Source organism: Nannobrachium achirus (assembly GCF_963921795.1).
Source record: "Nannobrachium achirus genome assembly, chromosome: 5".
Lineage (NCBI taxonomy): Eukaryota > Metazoa > Chordata > Actinopteri > Myctophiformes > Myctophidae > Nannobrachium > Nannobrachium achirus.
The window spans coordinates 61,113,957-61,129,908 of record NC_137814.1 but is presented as its reverse complement, the minus strand read 5'-3'; the positions used below and the strand labels follow the sequence as shown (position 1 = coordinate 61,129,908).

At 44.4% G+C, this 15,952-nt stretch overlaps 1 protein-coding gene across 2 annotated transcripts in view; it reads left to right on the top strand.

The window, feature by feature from the left end:
• The window catches only part of efr3a (EFR3 homolog A), a 180,662-nt gene that overhangs the window by 126,606 nt on the left and 38,104 nt on the right, over positions 1–15,952 (top strand). For both annotated transcript variants that reach the window (XM_080726909.1, XM_080726908.1), the window contains 5 exons: positions 1,520–1,655; positions 5,597–5,764; positions 6,711–6,825; positions 10,599–10,650; positions 13,552–13,724. In XM_080726909.1, the coding sequence (XP_080583035.1) occupies positions 1,520–1,655; positions 5,597–5,764; positions 6,711–6,825; positions 10,599–10,650; positions 13,552–13,724 (644 nt within the window). The remainder of the gene's footprint in view (positions 1–1,519; positions 1,656–5,596; positions 5,765–6,710; positions 6,826–10,598; positions 10,651–13,551; positions 13,725–15,952) is intronic.

Sequence of the window (15,952 nt, the reverse complement as noted above, 5' to 3'; positions counted from 1 at the left end):
TTGGTCAAATGCTCCCAGCATACAGTCTGGCAGACCGGGGAAGAAATGATGAGTGCGAGATGAGAGCGGAAGTGAAGCCCCCACGTCACTTCCGTTTCCGTCTCACATCACACACATTTATCATTATATAAATAAAAATCATATAAGCATGTTTAGCGTGCTGCTTAGCAGAAATGACATTTTAAAATGTATTTTTTTGAACGGTAATGCCCGTTTTCGATACTCGCCGTTCGGGAGCTGCTGTTCCAGACTCTATATAGCATTCAGAGATTGTGGAATAGTTGTCTGGCTACGCGAGACTAAGCTAGCATTGGCTAAATGCTTTTTTGGGAGGGCCTTAGTGAAGGGCTAATTAACTCACTGACTGCACCAATTTAAAATGGTCTTTTCCGCTTCACTGCCGAAGCATCCATGTTTTCTCTGTAAAAGTTGGATTGTTTTAGAGTTAATCTCATTAAATGTTTTTTTTTTTTTTTTTTTTTTTTTTTACTTTTCAGGATTCAAATAAAAAAGAAATAGCAGATTTAGAAGCTTTGAGCTTGAGGATCTGCTGCTTCTGATGTTTCCGTGTGATGCTGCAGTGTGATGCAGTAGGGCTTAAAATACAACAAAAAAACACGTGACAGTGACAACATGAAAAACACTGACTACTGGGAGAGGGAATGTGTCTGACAAAATGACTGAAAGTCACTGATGTATGAAGTACTTGAAACAATCTGCTTAAAAAGCCGAAGACAAAAAGAAAACATCACTTCAGTCAAAGTCCCTCGCATTAAATGCACTTGTACTGTCACAAGTACAAGAACAAAGTGCTTTTTCAGAGTACAAAGAAACAAACGAGCCAGAAACTCTCCAACTCTCCGTCTCTGTCAGCTTTATTCAACCAGCAGGTATTTTTAAGACGGTGTTGGTTGCCACGGTGAAAACAGCACATCCACAAGCTCACGACTTGTAGATCTGCTATTTTTGAGCGGTGCTAACCGCTCCTACATCTGGCTTTGTGTGTATGGGGAAGAGGGGAAAGAGAATTTGACAAAATGACTGAAAGTCATTAATGTATGTAGTACTTGAAAGCATCTACTTGAAACCAGTAAGACTCCCTAATCGGGAGATAAGCGACTGTCACGTCGCATACACAGACTTTAGAAGGCAATCATAGCCAATCAGGAGGGAATATGGGAAATGGGACAGATCCATGTTGATGACATGACTGTAGAGATACTGTGTACCGCTTTGCGTGATTTTAGGGCAAAATCTGTAGGAGCAGGAATGCAAGAATCGGCCTCATGGTGGCGCTAGAAGAGGGCCATGTGAGAAATGAGGGGTGGAGGTTGTGGTTTGGTTTTGTGTGTGCAAAGTTTGGCATGGATAGGGGCAATGGTGGCGGAGATATTTCTTTAGGTTTTGATAGTAACTGCGACCTGACGGTCGCACAGAAGTCATACAGTTTCTCCTCTCCTCTCCTCTCCTCTCCTCTCCTCTCCTCTCCTCTCCTCTCCTCTCCTCTCCTCTCCTCCAGGCCCAGCACTCCCACCATGTGATCCAGCAGGTGTTGGGTCATCTGGACACTCACAACAGGAACACGCCTCGGGTTCGAGCCGGCATCGTCCAGGTCCTGCTGGAGACGGTGGCCATCGCCGCCAAGGGCTCCGTGGGTGAGTACATGGCAGTGATGGAAGAAGTACTATTCTGAAACGGCTAGCTCCATTCCTTGATTCTGATTGGCTGGTTTTCCTTTAATTGCTGTGGTATGTGAGACTATAAGCCACACCTTGAATCAGTTTATATCAAACCCATGTGTGTTATTTCATTCCACAGTGTTCCACAGTGCACCAATTATCTGCACCTGTGTTGTTGGCAAAAAAGCTGGGAACTACTTTCTTGTAGCTGGGAACTACTTTCTTGCAGACCTTGTAGTGAATTATTAGTGAAATAGAACAGTTTAAATTTTACATTTTTCATGTTGCCATATTGTAACCGTTTTAGAAAAGCAATAAGCCACGCGAGGCATGTGGTTACCTGTATTTTATAACGGCTAAGAGGGTTGAAGACACTCAGCTTCGCCTCGTGTCTCACCACGCCTCTCAGACGTTATAAAATACCAGGTAACCACATGCCTCTTGTGGCGTATTGCTTAATTTTGCTATTACTTTAAGTAGAAGTATCAATACGGCAATATAGAAAGAAATATAGTCTGTTACAAGTAAAAGTCAACTTTAATAAAAAGGAGCTGCTGAGCAAGCGCTCACAGCGCGTCGTGATGTGACAAGTTGTGAGCTTGTAGATCGGCTATTTTCAAATAAGTATAAAATAAGGCTAAAGTGGTTAATGTATGTTTTGTAATGACATAATTTATATGCAAAGTAACTAAAGTTTTCAAGTAAATATGGTGAAGTAAAAGTGCACTATGTGGATCAGAGATGTAGTGGAGTATAAGTATTGGAAATACCTCAAAATTGTTCTTATGTTTATGAATTGAATTGAATTAAATAACATTGTTTACTAAATTGAATGGCCTCCCCGTGGTCATTTTGTCTAAAACTGTGACTAAACAAAAAGTCACTGACCAAAATATGACTAAATGGAACTAAATGGAATTGTATTCAAAAGACTGCCAAACTGTAAAAATGAACGCAGCCTTTTATCTCTGCGTTTCAACTTGTCAGGCGCTCCGTGGCGTGAATATACTGTATTTGCTCTACTTTGTCGTAATAGAGTCTTAAAAGTACAAAAAGCATTTGTATCCTGGTGTATTTTCTGTTATACAAAGAGCTGGAGACACACACGCACGCACGCACGCACGCACGCACACACACACACACACACACACACACACACACACACATGCACACTCTTTCATCTAGCTGCTGTATCATCAGGTCACCATCATCAAACTGCCTTGTTGACAGGCTCCAACAGAGACAGTTATGTCAGCTATGAAAAGGCCTACAGCAATCCAACCAATCTGTGGCTAGGTACAGTATGTCTGTGTGGGGCCACCGTAGCCTAGCACTGTGCTGGTGAATAGTTAGCTGTGTTCCACTGGTCCTCTGGTTCAGTGGTTCTCAAACTCTGGGCCGGGACCCGGGGGTCCAAATGATTTTGAGGCTGCTTAAAGGACAACTTTGTCTTTTTTTTTTTACAACAAGGGTTCATATTTTAGATAGTCATTAGAGAAAAGAAAGGACACGTGTTAAACTGTGCTCATTTACTTATTTCTATCGTTTCCGTGATTTTAACTGTTTTGATTTAAGTGGCTAAATGTGTCTTTTTAGACACAATAAGCCCATTCCCAAGATGCACCGCAATCTTTCATGGGCAGATGTGACTTATGGGGGCTGGTGTAAATAGTAACAAAGAAATTGCTGGCTTGTTGTGTCTAAAAAGACATATTTAGTCCCTTGTACGCATGCCCCCACCCACTGAAATCAAAATACTAAAATCGCTAAAACAATAGAAAGCAGTAAATGAAAACATTTTAACACTCATCGTTTCTTTTCTCTAATCACAATCTAAAATATGAACCCTTGTTGTAAAAAAAACAAAGGCATAGTTCACCCCAAACATTTTCTTTTTTTCTCCACTGAGACTTGAATTCATGGATATTTTTGTTTTTTGTTGTTTTCATCACATTCCTAAGCCATTACTTTGAGGAGACTCTTTGTGTCTCCATAGGGAACGAAGCAGACTCTTTGTGTCTCCATAGGGAACAAAGCAGGCTCTTTGTGTCTCCATAGGGAACAAAGCAGACTCTTTCTACTGAAAGGTTTGAGAACCACTGCTCTAGTCGTTTTGTGAAGCTTCTGATGCAAAGTGCAGTCTCTCCTTAGCCTATAGTTCCCTGCCCTAAACAAAATACCCATCGCCAAAATGTATACCTTCCTCCCGCATGCCAAACTATACCTGTGGGACAAGCCTGTTTTATACTGCGATCTATCAAACAGGCTATAGTCCCGATGTATATCCCTCAAAAATTGCAGATGTATGAGCTTCTAAACCACTGTACTGAATCCTAAGGCCTTTGTCTGGGCACACATTAAAAGCACCTGCTTCATGCTTTACCTGAGGGGGAGGCGGTGAGTAAAGCAGAGTCCAAATCATTCCCTATGGAAGTCTTAACCCTTAAGTTCTGTTCAGATTCACTACACCTTCGTTCTGTTCGGGTCATTTTGACCCGGTGGATATTTGATTAAAAAAAAACAACACTAATATAAATTTTAACTTAACAAATCATCATGATACATTGACTTTGACTCAATACCAAACAATTCATATGATATATTTGGTAAATGTTTGCATTTCTGCTTTGCTATATCACATTAAACACTGAAAGAGCTAGGCGTTTTTACTGATTTAGCTGAAATCCATGTAAAAAAAACTACTTCATTTAATACTGGGCAATATTGCTCATGCTTATAGGAAGGGGGGGAGGGTTCGGAATGGGGCTTCGGAAGGGGGGTGTTAGAAGTGGGGGTGACTGTGTGTCTGTGTTTTGGCATAATACTGTGTATTTCTGTGCTTCCGGGTCAAAATGACCCGAACAGCACTTAAGGTTCAAAAAATATGAGGGGGGTGTAGCATGGGTGTAGTGCAAAAATATTTTTTTTTACATGTTCATCTCAGAAGAATCTTTAAGGCCAGTGAGTTTCAGGTGGAAACATTTTTAACTTCTACCTTTTTTTTCCAAATGAAAATGTAAAACGGGTCAAAATGACCCGAACAGCACTTAAGGGTTAAAGCAGCTTAACCCTTAAGTGCTGTTCGGGTCATTTTGACCCGTTTTACATTTTCATTTGGGAAAAAAAGGTAGAAGTTAAAAATGTTTCCACCTGAAACTCACTGGCCTTAAAGATTCTTCTGAGATGAACATGTAAAAAAAATATTTTTGCACTACACCCATGCTACACCCCCCTCATATTTTTTGAACCTTAAGTGCTGTTCGGGTCATTTTGACCCGGAAGCACAGAAATACACAGTATTATGCCAAAACACAGACACACAGTCACCCCCACTTCTAACACCCCCCTTCCGAAGCCCCATTCCGAATCCTCCCCCCCTTCCTATAAGCATGAGCAATATTGCCCAGTATTAAATGAAGTAGTTTTTTTTACATGGATTTCAGCTAAATCAGTAAAAACACCTAGCTCTTTCAGTGTTTAATGTGATATAGCAAAGCAGAAATGCAAACATTTACCAAATATATCATATGAATTGTTTGGTATTGAGTCAAAGTCAATGTATCATGATGATTTGTTAAGTTAAAATTTATATTAGTGTTGTTTTTTTTAAACCAAATATCCACCGGGTCAAAATGACCCGAACAGAACGAAGGTGTAGTGAATCTGAACAGAACTTAAGGGTTAAAGCAGCTTGCTTCTTCAAAACCTTGTGACTTCCATAGGGAATTGGTCACTGCTTTACCCACTGCCTCCCCACGGGTAAAGCATAAAGCACGTGCTTTTGATGTGTGTCCGAGGCCTAAGAGTTTTCTGAAAAAAACGTATGTTTGCGTGTGTGCGTGCGTGCGTGTGTGTGTGTGTGTGTGTGTGTGCGCGCGCGCGTGCGTGCGTGTGCATGTGTGTGTGTGTGCGTCCAGGCCCCACGGTGCTGGAGGTGTTCAACACCCTGCTCAAACACCTGAGGATGAGCGTGGACTTCGAGCTGGGAGACGTCTCGCGCCGGAACTCCAGCTCGTCCGGCTCGTCCGCTCGCCCCAAGGAGAGCGAGGAGCGCATCGTCCAGAACGCCATCATCCAGACCATAGGTCAGTACATACAGGACACAATACTCTCTCTGTCCATGGGGGGGCTCCAGAACGCCATCATCCAGACCATAGGTCAGTAACCTCGCGTCACCAGTCCTTCCATATCCAAAGCCTGTTATTCGTTTTTAAACAGGCTGTGTGATCCTGTCTAGGCGTGGCCTAAACCGGCCCAGCAGGCAGAAGATGCGGCGTCACTTTGTTTGTTATATCCATCTTTTGACTAAAAGATGGCTATACCAGACAAACAGCTTCTTTGCGAACCGGCTTGCGTTTCCACCAGATTGAACCATGATTGAACCAGAGGAACCAAGGATTTTGTGGTTCCCGTTCGGAAACAACTTTTACGGTTCGGAACCAACTCCTGTTCTTGGTGTAAAAGCTCACCTCTGGTTCATCCCATAGGCGGGAGAAAGAACCGGAACCGGTTCTTTGTCGGTGGAAAAGGCCCCTCTGAGATGTTTATCACATGGTTGTGTGTGTCCAGGGTTCTATAAGAGATGTTTATCACATGGTTCTTTGTGTCCAGGGTTCTATAAGAGATGTTTATCACATGGTTTTGTGTGTCCAGGGTTCTATAAGAGATGTTTATCACATGGTTTTGTGTGTCCAGGGTTCTATAAGAGATGTTTATCACATGGTTCTTTGTGTCCAGGGTTCTATAAGAGATGTTTATCACATGGTTCTTTGTGTCCAGGGTTCTATAAGAGATGTTTATCACATGGTTCTTTGTGTCCAGGGTTCTATAAGAGATGTTTATCACATGGTTCTTTGTGTCCAGGGTTCTATAAGAGATGTTTATCACATGGTTCTTTGTGTCCAGGGTTCTATAAGAGATGTTTATCACATGGTTCTTTGTGTCCAGGGTTCTATAAGAGATGTTTATCACATGGTTCTTTGTGTCCAGGGTTCTATAAGAGATGTTTATCACATGGTTCTTTGTGTCCAGGGTTCTTCGGGGGGAACCTTCCAGACTACCAGAGGGCAGAGGTCATGATGTTCATCACCGGGAAGATCCCTGTGTACGGAACGCCCTGTCACACCCTGGACACCGTTAAGATAGGGTGAGTTACATAACCACACCCCTAACCCCGCCCTGTCACACCCTGGACACCGTTAAGATAGGGTGAGTTACATAACCACACCCCTAACCCCGCCCTGTCACACCCTGGACACCGTTAAGATAGGGTGAGTTACATAACCACACCCCTAACCCCGCCCTGTCACACCCTGGATACCGTTAAGATAGGGTGAGTTACATAACCACACCCCTAACCCCACCCTGCCACACCCTGGATACTGTTAACTCATTTGCTGCCATTTAACAATACCTTCGTACTCCAATCCTGCCAAACTGTCTCCATAGACTTCCATGTAATTCATAGTGCACGGATCATGCACACCCATGCCTAGATAATGCACCACGTGTGTCCACATTGCTCACAGCTTTCAAACAAAAGAATCCGAATGGAAATCCGTTCAGGCATTCATGAGATAGCAGCCACTATGTTTTACACTGTTGTGAGCTTGGAGGTCTGCTACCTGAGTTGTATGGGGGTTGTATGGGGGTTAAACAAGCAATTTCGCGATCGCTATCATGCCTACTAACGTTTTTGGGGTCCAAAAAAAAAAAAAAAAAATGATTTTTTTTTTTTTTTTTTTCAAAATGGCGGCCATTCTCGGGTTCCTCGGGCGTGGCAGGGAGGGACATCCCAAAATTCTCGGGTTCCTCGGGCTTGGCAGGGTATGAGTTAAGATAGGGTGAGTTACATAACCACACCCATAACCCTGCCCTGCCACACCCTGGACACCGTTAAGATAGGGTGAGTTACATAACCACACCCATAACCCTGCTCTGTCACACCCTGGATACCGTTAAGATAGGGTGAGTTACATAACCACACCCATAACCCTGCTCTGTCACACCCTGGATACCGTTAAGATAGGGTGAGTTACATAACCACACCCATAACCCTGCTCTGTCACACCCTGGATACCGTTAAGATAGGGTGAGTTACATAACCACACCCATAACCCTGCTCTGTCACACCCTGGATACCGTTAAGATAGGGTGAGTTACATAACCACACCCATAACCCTGCTCTGTCACACCCTGGATACTGTTAAGATAGGGTGAGTTACATAACCACACCCATAACCCTGCTCTGTCACACCCTGGACACCGTTAAGATAGGGTGAGTTACATAACCACACCCATAACCCTGCTCTGTCACACCCTGGACACCGTTAAGATAGGGTGAGTTACATAACCACACCCATAACCCTGCTCTGTCACACCCTGGATACCGTTAAGATAGGGTGAGTTACATAACCACACCCATAACCCCACCCTGCCACACCCTGGATACCGTTAACTCTTTCTCAGCCTGATCACACTTTTACACAATTATAGCTAAGGTGTTCTCAGCCTGATCACACTTTTACACAATTATAGCTAAGGTGTTCTCAGCCTGATCACACTTTTACACAATTATAGCTAAGGTGTTCCCAGCCAGAACACACTTTTACACACTTTTTCTAAATAGGTGAAATAAATGATAATGATCGGGAAAAAAACGATCGGTAGCCCTTCTCTGTCTCACCACCGGTCTAACCAATAGCATGATTCTTCTCTATACATGAACCGGAAGTGCTTTTGATTGCTTCCGGGGCAGATTAGCCTTTTCCCATAGACTTACTGTATAGACGTTAGCGTTAGCATAGCCGTTGTCCTAGCGGCTAGGCTAATGAAAATGTTCCCATGGATTGTACACACGGCGATGAAACGTGAAACGCACGGGTGGAAAGACGACTCGGCCAAAATCCCCACTATATGCCAATGCAGATCCAGATAGTTATGGTGAGTTTATGACCGTGGGATCGAAAAAAAGAAGGAAAAAATGGCGTCCAAGAAGGAGGGGGGGTGGGCTGATGTTTATAAACATAATATCAGATCATAATACAATATTAGAAATTTCCGGCTAGTCCACAGACAAGCCCATTCTGACCAGGCTAGTCCACAGACAAGCCCATTCTGACCAGGCTGTGAAAGAGTTAAGATAGGGTGAGTTACATAACCACACCCATAACCCTGCTCTGTCACACCCTGGATACCGTTAAGATAGGGTGAGTTATATAACCACACCCATAACCCTGCTCTGTCACACCCTGGATACCGTTAAGATAGGGTGAGTTACATAACCACACCCATAACCCTGCCCTGTCACACCCTGGATACCGTTAAGATAGGGTGAGTTACATAACCACACCCATAACCCTGCCCTGTCACACCCTGGATACCGTTAAGATAGGGTGAGTTACATAACCACGCTCCTAACCTCGCCCTGCCACACCCTGGATACCGTTAAGATAGGGTGAGTTACATAACCACACCCATAACCCCACCCTGCCACACCCTGGATACCGTTAAGATAGGGTGAGTTACATAACCACACCCATAACCCCACCCTGCCACACCCTGGATACCGTTAAGATAGGGTGAGTTACATAACCACACCCATAAACCCACCCTGCCACACCCTGGATACCGTTAAGATAGGGTGAGTTACATAACCACACCCATAACCCCACCCTGTCACACCCTGGATACCGTTAAGATAGGGTGAGTTACATAACCACGCCCCTAACCCCGCCCTGTCACACCCTGGACACTGTTAACTCTACTACTGCCAGATTATTTATTTATTTATTGGGTCTGGTGCCATCAAAAAGCGGCTTACCTTTGCGACGTTATAGTAGATAGACAGACATTTATTTATTTATTATTATTATTATTTTTGATTGTGCAATAGTGCACTTTGGTCTGCCAGGCAGCAGAGGGCGGCGTCATGCAAGACTTAATGTGAATTTGCCTGTTATGTGTTGCCGTACATTCAGACCAGTCACTGGCCACAGAGCCTCACGGCCAGAGGAAATCAACAAGGAAGTGAATTGGTCTCCGTTGATGTTAACGCATAATGGATTTTTTACACCATCACCGCGGAAAATGTGTTTACAGTACACGGCCACGCGACCCCTCATCAGCTTACAGTCATCAGACGAGGTAAACAAACGAGCGCCGTATTGGCGCGCCGCGACCTGAAAAATTGGGGCGAACAGGAACGTTCAAAGCAGAATAAGAGTTAAGATAGGGTGAGTTACATAACCACATCCATAACCCCACCCTGCCACACCCTGGACACTGTTAAGATAGGGTGAGTTACATAACCACACCCATAACCCCACCCTGCCACACCCTGGTCACTGTTAAGATAGGGTGAGTTACATAACCACACCCATAACCCTGCCCTGTCACACCCTGGACACCGTTAAGATAGGGTGAGTTACATAACCACACCCATAACCCTGTCCTTAACCCTGTCCTGCCACACATATTTTTTTGTTTTTTCTGACGATATCTACTGTATAGTACTGTGTTCTATCCGTCTGACATTCAATGTTAAGTGATTATATAATGTTATAGGATCTCCTTTTAGTTGACCTTGTACCAGTTAACTGTACTGTCATGAAACTGTACCTTTCCCTATGCAAACTTCTACTGAAGTCTTCAATCAATCAATCAATCAATCAATCAAACAAACACTAAACCCTGCCCCTAAACACACCCTGGACACTGTCAAGATAGGGTGAGTTAACACTAGACCCGCCCTCTGCCAAACAGCCCTGTTGAAAATCGGCATATCTGCAAATAAGTCGACATTCACCGAACATAAAGAAGAAAAAAAAAGTGTATAAGTCCTCTCCTCTCCTCTCCTCTCCTCTCCTCTCCTCTCCATTCTAACAGTATTCTCCGCGTATCTCTCTTCTCTTCTTTCAGACAACACGGCACCAAGCGCATCCAGAGCATGCTGCTCAGCTCTCTCATCATGGTGAGTGTGTTGTTTTGTTATCTCTTGTTTCCATTAGCTCTGCCTGCCTCCGGCCCTGCAGATTGCGCCTTGTGATTGTGTCAGGCAGGAGCAGTCGCACACAGATGGATGGATTAGGTTCAGTGACTCGAGTTGATGATGCACAGATGTTATGCTAGATATACTGCTCTCTCTCTCTCTCTCTCTCTCTCTCTCTCTCTCTCTCTCTCTCTCTCTCTCTCTCTGTGACAGATTGTCACAAGAATGCACAGGTGGCGAAACCATCCAGCATGACAGAAATAGCACACGCACGCACACGCACGCACGCAGCGTCTGTGTGAATCGTGATTGACATTCCAGACAGTAGTTCATTATTCAGTCAATCTCTCCTCTGACAAGACACATTTCAGAGAACATTTCTGTGTGTGTGTGTGTGTGTGTGTGTGTGTGTGTGTGTGTGTGTGTGTGTGTGTGTGTGTGTGTGCGTGCGTGCGTGCGTGCGTGCGTGCGTGCGTGCGTGCGTGCGTGCGTGCGTGCGTGCGTGCGTGCGTGCGTGAGTGGGGGGTGCCTTAGAGTCCAAGATGACTTTCTCCAAAGCAGGGGTCTTCAACAGGGGGTCCGGGACCCCTAGAGTTACTACAGGGGGGCCGCCAAATCTTTGTGCGATATGCTCATGTTTTTTACATGATTCTATTCTGAGTGGAACATTTGCCAAAAGTAGCAGATCTACAAACTCACTGCTTAGATCTGCTATTTTAGATCTGCTATTTAGTTTGGCACCCAAGTTGTTAATCCAACATACACTGATGACAGTGCTGTCAAACAAGTCTATGAAATATATGAACATTTTTAATCTGCAACACATTTGTATACAATATAGACTATAATGGGGGTCCCTGCTTCATCTATCTCTCCACAAAGGGGTCCTTGGCCTGAACACTTTGAAGACCCCTGGTGTAAAGCATGATTGTTGGTACTTGGTTTGCTGCCGGGTGTTCTACACTGCAGATATCCCATCTATACACTCTCACACAGAGACTGTGACATGTTGTAGACATGTCACAGATCGCTCTCTACACGTCTATCCGTTCTGTTCAGTCTTTTCTATGGCCTGGGTGATGCCAAAATCCACCAACATTACAATATATCCAGCACAATTAGTAAATATCACACACGTCAACTACTTTTGTGTCAGGCGTTCCGTGCATGCGCTCCGTGCATGTGATGGTAACGATAGGAAGCGGGCTGCCCCGCGCTGCTCAGATCTTTTTCCGGATTGAAGCTGGGACTTACAGCTGAGGAGAACTGTTTTATGATTTAGGCATCAATTATGTTTTTTGAGTTATTCTCGTCAATCTTCGTCGCTGGCATTAATGCCTAATTAATGACTCTCGCCAATCTACGTCTGGGGCATTAAATTAGTTAAAAAAGCCTCTGTGACCTCTTCAACTGGTCGGCTGTATGTAGAACAGCAATGAATGACAATAACCTAAACATCATGATTCTACTTTTCTACTGGTCGGCTGTATGTGGAACAGCAATGAATGACAATAACCTAAACATCATGATTCTACTTTTCTACTGGTCGGCTGTATGTGGAACAGCAATGAATGACAATAACCTAAACATTGTGATTCTACTTTTCTACTGGTCGGCTGTATGTGGAACAGCAATGAATGACAATAACCTAAACATCATGATTCTACTATCCATGTACTGCGCTGATTGTTTAGGGGAAACACAGTGCTTGTGTCGGGGGGACTCCTTTCACACCCGTCGGTGAAGCAGTGTGAAACGGAGAGTGACAATCTTCGCACCGTTTTAATTTGGGACAACAAATGAATGAGCGAGGGTCTAACAGTGTGTCCTTCCACGCGCTACACTCAACCGGGGAAACTCCTCCCGGTCAGGCAAAAAAACAAAAACAAAAAAAAGCGGCTTGTACTCCTCATGCATAAAAGGAAGCGTGAGTTCAGTCCGTTGCTCTCCCCAGGTTGGCAGAGGGAGTTTAGTGCCCAAGATTACATTAGACAATATTGACACTGGGTGAAAAAAAATGGGTTACAAAAATCGTCTGATTAAAATGTTCAGGATGAAAAGCAGGGACGTGCAGAGAATGCGAAAGAGGCAGCGTCTGACATTTCTAAAAGGACCTTTTGGTGAAAATATCGAAAATAGCAGACCTCCAAGCTCACAACGTTGTGAGCTTGGAGGTCGGCTATTTTTGGTACTTTTTCATGGTCTGGAGAGGGCACTTTTTTTACAGACGGGTAAAGGGGCAGGGGCTCAAGCCCCCTTTGATGTCTATGTGTGCATGTGCCTGATAAAAAGTACAGGGTTCCCACAGTCATGAAATTCCTGGAAATATTTTGAAATTAGACAAATATTTTTCCAGTACTGGAAAAGTTTGGGAATTGATCAAGGGTCCTGGAAAGTCCTGGAAAGAATTCTCTCTGGTTATTGATTTTGTTAATACCTCTGAAATGACAAATTAAACATTGGCCAAATTGTCAAATATTAGAGGCAGAAATTGTGAAAATAGCAGATCATGAGCATGTAGATCGGCTATTTTCACAATAAAACCGTGTTTTCCTCAACTCTTAGTGCTCGTCAGGGTGCCTGGGTCCCCAGTTCAAATATGATTATTTCGGGGGTCACGGCCTGAAAAGGTTGAGAACCACTGGCATACACTACCTGTCTTTGGGCATTGAGCATAGGAGTAAACGACTCGTTATTGAGCTGAATTGTTGTTATATAGTCCTGGAAATCGGGTTAAAAATTCTGAAAAGGTTTTGGAAAAGTTTTGGAAATTAATTAGAAAAGATGTGTGGGAACCCTGAAAGTAACACTCTCTCTCTCTCTCTCTCTCTCTCTCTCTCTCTCTCTCTCTCTCTCTCTCTCTCTCTCTCTCTCTCTGTGCAGGTGACGTCAGGCTTCAAGTCCAAGACGATGGCGGCGGCGCTGCCCGCCCCCTTCCTGGACCCCCTGTTCTCCATCTCCCTGATGGAGGACAGCGAGCTCAGACAGCTGGTCCTGGAGATCCTGCTCAACATCATCGACCGCCACGACAACCGCGCCAAGCTGCGCGGCATCAGGTACCGAAACAGGTTTATTAGTGTGGTTGCCCACAGGCCAACCACACGATTGTCCTCATCCAGTGTTGTTATTATTTCATCCAGAGCAGGGGTCAGCAACGTTTAAGGGAATTATGACATGCTGTTTTTACCAATCATAATAGTCTTTGTCCTGGTCCTTAAACGTGTATTGAAATGTTAAAACTGAAAACTCCACTCCAGGGAGCCATGGCAGGTTTTATTTTCTCCCTGTGTTCTGTGGCCTTTTGAGTAGCAAAGATAATATACCTAGTCACCAGAGATGGCGTAGTTCAGAGACTTTCATGGTCTGCCTCGTGTCAATGATCGCCTCTGCTCCGCCTCCCCCCAAAGCCCTGGCCCTCCCATCCTCTCCAAACACCCCGCAATTTCTACAATTACTGCCTCTAATATTTGACAATTTGGCCAATGTTTAATTTGTCATTTTAGAGGTCTTAAAAAGTCTGTTAAACTGTTACTTTAGATATGTGCAGATACCCTCTATACACTTAAACGTTATGGTGGTTTGTTTACTGTTGAGTGAGAAAACAACGTTGCACATTAAGTTATTCATTTGGGGACCCCCTAAAATAATTTGAGGACCCACCTGGGGGTCCCGACCCATGGGTTGAGAACCACTGCTTTAGGGTGAGGTCGCTTCTCGCTTTTAGGGCGTCTTACTGGTAGTACTTGTGTAGTGCTGACAGACCAATTCCTATTATTAACACATTTCAGATAATAGTTTTTGCTATAACGTCATTAGCTATTCCATATAATGATGTCATCAAGTAATGACATCACAACATCCAATATGATTGTCCTTTTAAATGTTGTTTTATTGTATTTTCCAACAGAATGCCATTCAGCTAGTTTTAGCAAAGGGTCGCCCTACCTTCTAACAGCCTCTATTGTAAATTAGTTGAACTGATTCACAGCGGTGCTGGTGCGTGAAATGATTCGTTGGACGATACATCTGCAAGGAGGACCTAAGCATGACGTCCATGCTGCTGTGGTAGTCGGACACAAGCTGTACTCATTTGGAGGAGACCCGAACAGCTACCTGAACTACAGGGATCAGATTGAAGTCCACGTCTTCAACACAGTGTCCTTGCGTTGGAGGAAGTTGCCCCCAGTGACAAATGGAATAGGACAAAGTCCCATTAGTCCCATTGAGGTTCCCTCTTGGCGCTGGGGCCACACAGCTGTGCTGATAGAAGAAATGGTTTACTTCTGGGGAGGGTGTCCTTACTGCAATGTGCTTTATGCCTTTGATGTCGACACCCACAGATGGTTCAAACCCAATATTGCGGGGACTGTTCCAGAAGCAAGGAGCCGCCACTCAGCCTGTGTCCTGGAGAAGGTCATGTATGTGTATGGAGGAGACACCCAGCACCAGACTGGATGGCCTAATGACATGTACAAGTTGGACACCGGCATAATGGTCTGGTCTTTAATTAACACCAGAGGAACTCCACCACCTCCTTCAATAGGTCTTTCTGCCACCATCATTGGAACAAAGATGTTTGTATTTGGGGGAGTTAACACGAGGGGCTCCAATAACACTGTCAGAGTGTTTGACACAGAGACCAACTGCTGGCTGAACACGCCCTCTGCACAGCTTCTTCAAGAACCACGCCATGGTCATTCAGCCTTTGCCTACAATGGAGAACTGTACATACTTGGTGGCAAAAATATGACCCAGTTCTTCAATGATCTGTGGAAATTCAGTCCGGAGACCTTTTCCTGGAAGCAGGTTGAGCCCAAGGGGAAAGACCCCTGTGAGATGTATAGGATGTGCTGTGGCATGGTGGGAGATTGTATCATCATCCATGGAGGATGCAAAGGAAACTACCTCACTTCTGGTGACCTGTACATCCTGGACTTAACTCCAAGCCTGAAGATGTTATGCAAGCTAGCAGTTATTCAGTACGGTCTGGAGCAGTCTGGACTCCCACATAACATCATGTGGGAACTTGCAGCCATGACTACCGACAACAACAACAGAAAAACATGATGACGCCCTTCCCCTCCTCTCACACACACACACAGATGCACGCACATAGGCATAAATGAACCAGTAAGACGCCTCAGGGCGAGGTTGCGCCAATTCTTGGCCATCTGGCCAGTGATGTATATCGGACCAGTTACCCATATGGAGACCCCTGGTACCCATATATTGAGATCCATGTACTGTATATGGAGATATGCTGTGAGAGCCCAAACATGCTTAC